The 7,644-nt window shown below is 35.9% G+C and overlaps 1 protein-coding gene across 1 annotated transcript; it reads right to left on the bottom strand.

Annotated features, from left to right (window-relative positions):
- LOC145058193 (trifunctional UDP-glucose 4,6-dehydratase/UDP-4-keto-6-deoxy-D-glucose 3,5-epimerase/UDP-4-keto-L-rhamnose-reductase RHM3-like) lies at positions 1-2,474 on the bottom strand. The gene is made up of 2 exons (XM_079006103.1): positions 852-2,474; positions 1-747 (listed from the first exon to the last, which is right to left on the bottom strand). The coding sequence occupies exons 1-2, from the start codon at positions 2,361-2,363 to the stop codon at positions 301-303; spliced, it is 1,959 nt and encodes a 652-aa protein (XP_078862229.1). The 5' UTR covers positions 2,364-2,474; the 3' UTR covers positions 1-300.
- Positions 2,475-7,644: the final 5,170 nt, after the last annotated feature.

Raw genomic sequence — 7,644 nt, 5'->3', positions numbered from 1 at the left:
TCCATAAGCAAATTCCATTAAGTGTAAAAAGGTGCTTCTTGTATGTTATAAACGTGACGAAGTAACCTTACTAGCTTCTCATTCATCGTATCCACATAAACCCCTACGAAAGAAATATAAATTTTACCTCGTGAAATTAACAAATAATGGATCGGCATATACATGCAAACGTTGTTTCCAAAGAGAGGAGTTTAGGCGCCTTATCTTTCGTTTTCTTCTAGGTCACTCGATAAAAGGCGAGTCTGAGATCTCACAGACATTTTCAATGGCTTGGCTCAACCCGAGTTCGGGTTGTAGCCATCATTTAACTCTTTTGTTGGGTTCAAAGACATGCTTGATAATAGAATCTTTTATAGACAACAACTCTGGGAACTCTTTCTTGAGCTTAGAAGCATCCAACTCATTGTTGCTTCTTGGAGCTATTATCACTTTGGCTTGTTCTTCTAAGTTAAAGTTAACCCATTTGAATTTAGGGTCTATGTATTCTTTGTACAATTCCAGGATCTCATTGTGGCTCACAATACCTGGGTTTGTGAAGTTCCAAACCCCTTTGCATTTCCTCTTAGCCATCTCTATTGATATCGGTAGGAGCTCGTCTAGTACACTCATACTGTTGGGTATGTTCACCACCTTACTGTAACGCGTGATCTTTGTTATAAAGTTCCGCATGTTGCTTAGATCTGATGATATCGGCATCCTTAATCTTAACGAGCAAACATTGTCGTATTCCCTTAACATCTCCTCCACCTGAACATTCAAGAAAAAACAGAATCGATTATTATATATATAAAGACCCTTCATGGATTTCTTATATATAAAGTCATTTAACTAAAAGTTGTGGTAATAATTACCATAGCCTTTGTCTTGGAGTAGAACGACCCTGTGAAATTAGGTTCATCTTCTTCCTTGAATCCGCGCCCTGAACCCTGAGCATGATCTTTATCGTATTGAAATATGCACCCGGTAGCGAAGTTCATCAGATAAATACCTTCTTGGTGGCAAACGTCGGCTAAATTTAGGGTTCCAACGACGTTTGTTCTAATGGTTTCGAGCTTATGTGTTTCGCACCAATCCACATTAGGCCTTCCTGTTACACCAGCCGCGTTGATCACATGCGTAGGTCGTAGACTACGTATATCGTTTAACAACATCTTTCGATCTTCAAGCTTTCCTCGCCCATAGGCATAAGGGATCCCCTTCTCCATGCATATTTTTCCCAAGAGTCCTCCTATCCAACCCGTTCGGCCATAGATCATGAACTTAAGCTCGCTTTTCGAGATCCCCGAAGTTGTATACTGCATCATCAAGAACTCTTCCTCGGTATGTGATGGAACACTCATTGAGATCCGAGGATGAGGGTGAAGCGCATGCCCGACGTTGCCCCACCAATCAGGGTTCTCACGATACCATGCGATGGTCATCCTTAACCCAGCTTCCCATGGAGTCCTTTCCTCCCACCCTAGTTTCTTGAGCTTTTGATCATCCAAGAAGTATCGTTTATCGTTGAATGGCCTATCATTTACAAAATGTAATGCTTTTTCGATATCAAACCCGAAAAGATTACAGATATCTCTAGCTACATCCACCACACTTCTCTCCTTCTTTGTCCCGATGTTATAAACATGTCCGATCACGCCTTTATGAAGTATCACATCAAACGCCTCCGCGACATCCCCACAAAACAAATAGCTTCTCACATTCGATCCGTTGCCATGAATTGGCAAAGGGTCACCCCTCATCGCGAGCAAAACAAACTTGGGTATGAGCTTCTCAGGGAACTGGTTTGGGCCATAAACGTTGTTTCCTCTTGTTGTGATGATCGGCAGCCCATAAGATCTATGGTACGCCATCACCAACATTTCTGCACCAGCTTTTGTAGCGGAATAGGGATTCGTGGGAAGTAATTGCGACGCCTCAGGGTTCCCTATATCTGTCTCTAAATCCGATTCGCCGTAGACCTCATCTGTACTCACATGAATGAACCGATTGATGCGTCTAGTGACCTTGCAAGCTTCTAACAACACATGGGTTCCATAAATGTTGTTTGTAGTGAACTCAAACGAGTTTCCGAACGAATTATCTACATGGGTTTCAGCTGCAAAGTGCATAATCGTGTCGATTTCTTCTGCATCCAATAGGTAGTTGATGAGATCTGAACTTGCGATATCTGCCTTGACAAACTTGAAGTTTGAAGATGTGAAACATGGCTGAAGATTCTTGAGACTCGAGCAATAGTTAAGCTTGTCGAGAGCAACAATCTTGTAATTTGGGTAGTTCGACACAAGACGCTTGGTGACATGGGAAGCTATGAATCCTGCTGCACCAGTAATGAGTATTGTTTTTGGAGCTGATTCAGATGACATTCTTGTTTAATTTACAGAGTCATGCAGGGAGGTGGAGATCTAGTGAGAGAAAGTGAGATCTGGGATTCGTGCATGGAAAGGAGAGAGTTGGAAAGAAAACAGGAGTGAAGGTTAAGAACCATGATGCGATATAGACGATGGGTTCTTGGTGATTTCGAGGCTCCATGTTTGCCTCCATTTATTAAGTGGAAGTCTATGGTACGTGTTGTATATCCCGCCAATGTGTATTTTCATGCTTCAATTTCATGGAATTGGTATTTTACTTATTGCATCAAAGAGTCCAATAATTGGGATTTATTGCAATCCCCACCTTGCTTTTCCAATATGTTACAAGTAAAACTTTGATTATGTTAGTTTGCATCTTGAGTTGAGATTTAATACCAAAAAAACGTTCACGGTCCTAAGTAAACACACGAACGGCCTATTGAGGAGAACAATTTGAACAGATTAAAAAATTATGGTCATATGAGACGGCGAACAATATTATTCCAAATGAATATGTAAAAACTGAACAAAAACTAATGCTAACAAAACATAGATTTAGGTGTTCTACTATAAGTGGCTAAGTGGCATGACACACCCATCACAATATATAAGGGGTACCACACATAATTAAGTTTTAGAAGTACCATGCCGGAAAAACAATGTATCATACCAAAAGAATTTCACTGTGACTAAAAATTTGAGGGTAAAAGGCCTACCCCGTGATACTAAGGTCCGCCCTTGTGACTACTATGGAGGTGATATTGTACATGAAAAAAAGAATAGATCTTATATTCCAATGAGAACCATAACCGAGCAATTATAAATGCCAAACTAACATAGAAACATATTTTGAGATGTTGCAAAACCCACTAAATCGCTTCCTCTACATGATAAGTACGTACAATTTCTTTTCAGAACCCACAACATCAAATCAATTTACTTAGATGAGACACTCTAAAATTAATCACTTCCCTCACGAATATCCGACTCTCAAAACCCTCTCAAAGTTGCATTAATCTCACCATCAAAACAAGTAGGACTTGCCATATATTTTTATGTCAAAGAAAAAAAAAATCATATTATGACTTTCCATACTAAAGTATAAAAATTAGTCAGAAAGCTTAGGGGTATCAACAAGATGATGTGAGTGGCCTAACTGCGTGCTTAAGTGGATAGTGAATCGTTTAGCCTAAGACCATCTCAAATATTGAACTCATATGAGTTCAATTAATTGTGACATCATCATTACACTCATTATATAATTCTATATATTAAACTCTATACTCCCTATTCTATTAAGTGTCATGTCATCAACTCATAATAAGACTTATGAGTTTAATGAGATTCAACTACAATTGAAGATTGTTTAAAGAGGAAATGATTTTTTTTACATAATTTCATCATGGTGATTGAATGCCTATGATGGATGAATACCCTCATATAAGTAGTGTAGTTTGAAAGAGTTATTGATTAGAAATATATTGAAAATCTTTTTAATTATATATATATATATATATATATATATATATATATATATATATAAAATGAAAATGTCCTAAAACATCAAAACTTTTAGTAATAATAACAAGGTGTCAAAAGAGTGCATGATAGCATCACAAATAATATAAGAAACAAATATAAAGTGAAATTACTATTTCAAACATAAAGTCTAACAATCTTTTAAATGTCCTTATTGTTTACTAACTTAAACACATATCAAAATAGTAGGTTAGATATGGAAAACCGAATGAGTAGTCCTGGTTTAAACAAAAACATCTAAACAAATTTTAATAAAAATTCATAACCCCTTACTTATTAAAAAACTAAAAAAGAAAAAGCATCAAAATTTCAAAAAACTGGGGAAAAGTTGCAAAAGGTATAATTATACTGTTACAACGTCATAAATACCAATATATCAATAATCATTAAGGACAAACAACGTAAAAATATTACACGCATGATATGGAAATCAGACCCAAACCCGAAATCATCTGTAATTCACAAGTCTATCCTTCACTCTGAAAAGGGTCTCAAGGTAAGTGTACCACTAGCAAAATTTGTTAAACATCGTATATGTAAAAAAACACATATCACATTATCTACATAAAGACCTCAACCAACATGATTATAATGTGTTTTTTGAACCCATTACATCAGTTTAGTTTTTTTTTAATGAAAACACTAAATTTAAATATGGTGATTATCATAATAGCCACTAATATATGCCCCATATTTTAATTTCATAGGAAACATGTTAATGTGACTATTGGTATAAAATAAACCCTAAAAAGGTCCAAAGGTATCATCTGATCATGTGAGTGATCAAATTGGCCAGTTTGGTGGTTGGACCGATTAGCCTAAGGGATGTAACATCCGTTTTCTAGAGTGAATTAGCTAAACATTTAATGGGATTAAAGATGGGGTTTTTGGGAAAATCATGTGCCACGACGTCATACATGGGTTACCATGACATGACAATAGTTGTATAAGCACGCAATAGTCTTGTGTGTCACAACGTGACAAGCCTATGGTTAAAACGTGGCGGCCGCTAGAAGACTTAACCTTAATTTCGGGGTTTGTGCCCTTATTTAAGGGGAGTGAGGGATAGGGTTTGCACACCCTCAACCTCCATCACCTCCCTTTCACCCTCCAAGAAACCATTGCCTTCATTTTGACTTTGTGGTGATTTTAGCCCTTGAAGAAAAAGGAGAAGGAGTGCTTGCTAATTGGAAGAGTGTATCACTTCAAATCTTGAACCTCCTACATCTTGAGGAGCTTGGGAAGGTATAAAACTTCCACCTTTTTGGTTCTTTCTTCATAGATCTAGGATTTATTGCATTTCTTGGCTCATATACGAGTTTGAGTTGGTTAGAAGAGATAAAGTTTCCAACTTTATAGCTCACCTTGATCCCTTGGTCTGTATACCTTTTGGATCTAAAGTTTGATTGTATATTGAGTTCCATGCATGAGATTTTGGTCTCATTTAACCATTTTGACATGGTTTGAGTTCTAGACTTGCATTGGACATGCATGTAAGTAAAGCTACAATTTTTACGTTAGAATAGAAGTATGAAAGCCTTCTGGAAAGTATGATTGGGTGGATTGAAGGGTTAAGGGCTTAACCTATTAAGCTGTGAGAGTTTAGTTTTTATGACGTGGCAATTTGCTTGCCACGACGTAGCGATTGGTGTCACTGTTATTGTTTTCTCATGAAGCTACCACGACGTGACCAATGGGTAGTCACGATGTGGGTGTCGGCTGGGGGTTGACTTTGTCCATTGATCGTTGACTTTTGACCACTTTGACTTTTGGTCAAAATTTGAGGGGTATTAAGCTATAGTATGAGGTTTAGCTTGTGCTCGGTTTAGGGGGTTCGTGTGGTTAATTCTGTGGGACTTTGAGTAGTAGATTTTAGCTCTTCGTTTAGGTGAGTCTTCTCACTGTATTACCTATATCATAGTGGTGTGCATGCTAGACTAGCCGAGTCTTATTTGTTGATTATTGTTATGTATGTATCTAAGTTGTTGATAACCACATTACTGATGATAGTCCGTTGGGTTGTTGATAACTTATAGTAACGTCGTGAGCCCATAGGACTGATGATAGTCCCAAAGTTGCCGATAACCCATAGCTGTTTATATTGTGATGTTGTATGTGATATTTAGGACTGGTAATAGTCCTCAAGACTACTGATAGTCCCAGGGTTGCTGATAACCCAAAGCGGATTATTATGTTATGGTGTATGTGATATTTTGGAGAACTCATTATTTAAGCTTTGCGCTTACAGTTGTGGATTAAATGTTTTAAGGTACTTAATGAATTGCGAAGGCGGAACTGTACACACACATCAATAGTTTTATGATTTGAGATTCCGCATTATCTTCCTTATAACTCTGATTTTTAATTATGGTTTATGAACAATTGGTTTGACTGAATATAACTTTAATAAAATGAGTTTTTATTCTATTGTAAAAATGAAAAATTTATTCTGAAATTTTGGAATGTTACAAGAGAATAGTCGTAAGCAAATATTTTTTTTACATAACTTCATCATAGTTATCGAATGCCTGGGTGGGCTCTGGCTGACCTTATCGAGCTAACACTAATGGTAAAAATAGTTTTGTAAATTCGGTTTTTGGCTTCCATATAAAGGATAATCAATCCTAATCAGTAAAGAACAACCCCCTCTATAATTTGTCATCATTTTCTATGATTTGTCATCACTTTTTGAGGTCCCAAATCACTTCCAAAGCTCTTCCAACCCCATTTTCTTCCAATATGTTTTGAATCCAAGGCCCTAATCATAAAGTCCAACATCTTTCAACCATTAAAGATCATCATTCTTTTGGATCATCTTCTTCCCCAAGTTCAAGAGTTACATTAATTCATCGCTTCCAAGATTATCATGCATCATTAGTTTTTATGTTTTTATGTTTGTTAGTTTATTTTACATTAGATAGTATGATTTTTATATATTTCATAAGTGAGATGGAAGGTCCAACTCCTTGAAATTACTTTTGGACACTTAGGATGTTAGGATGACCATATTTTGATTAATGTTTTTATTCCAAGCAATTTCAATTATTGTTTTGTTCTTAAAGTAATCATTCATTAACTATAGATGGAGACGAGTTTCATTTATGTATTTGGTACAATAAGTCCACAACTAAGATATTGTGTTGTTAATTCACTAGTGATTGCAAGTTCAATTAGATAAAGAATTAAGATGATTGGTTGAATCAACATACATTATTCTAAAACTTGTATTGAGCTTTTAATATTGTAAAAGATAATAATAACTCGTAAGACGTAATATTACCAAACCACTCGTAATTAAATTAGAATATTACGTGTTAATTAACTTTAATTATGTCTATGTAATTAAATTTGGAATTCAAAGAATATAAATATAGGAATTCTAATCATCCGGACAACTGAACCAGTGGTAATCTTTTTTTATAATCCGTGCAACATAAAGTTCTCAACTTTTTAATAAATTTTTTGTTTAAATCTATTTCAGAATAACTACCATTATTAGTTTTTCAACACAAAGTTTGAACACAAACTCCATACGGATCCAACCTGACTTACCTCTCCTACCTAAGGCATGGTTGGCTATTTTTAATCGTATCGACAATAGTAATCATTTGTTGATGTTGTTTTGTTTAAGGAAGGATTTAGGGAAATTGTTGACATAGAGAAGAAATAACCTTTTTTACACAGAAAAAAGTTTCTTAGAAAGTTATATGGATTCAGGTCGCTCATATGTCGACTCCTTTATCTTATTTTCAGGATG

This window comes from Lactuca serriola, chromosome 6 (assembly GCF_051521515.1).
Source record: "Lactuca serriola cultivar US96UC23 chromosome 6, Lser_US96UC23_V15, whole genome shotgun sequence".
NCBI classification, from domain to species: domain Eukaryota; kingdom Viridiplantae; phylum Streptophyta; class Magnoliopsida; order Asterales; family Asteraceae; genus Lactuca; species Lactuca serriola.
Note: the sequence above shows the minus strand (reverse complement) of the source record. Positions and strands in the feature narration are given on the sequence as shown.

What these genes read in the sequence shown, in the direction of transcription:
- LOC145058193 (XM_079006103.1), bottom strand. Translation starts at nt 2,363, where the DNA reads ATGTCATCTGAATCAGCTCCAAAAACAATACTCATTACTGGTGCAGCA. An exon ending in ACTCCAAGACAAAGGCTATG is followed by an intron (nt 748 to 851) that starts GTAATTATTACC and finishes TTGAATGTTCAG; the next exon opens with GTGGAGGAGATGTTAAGGGA.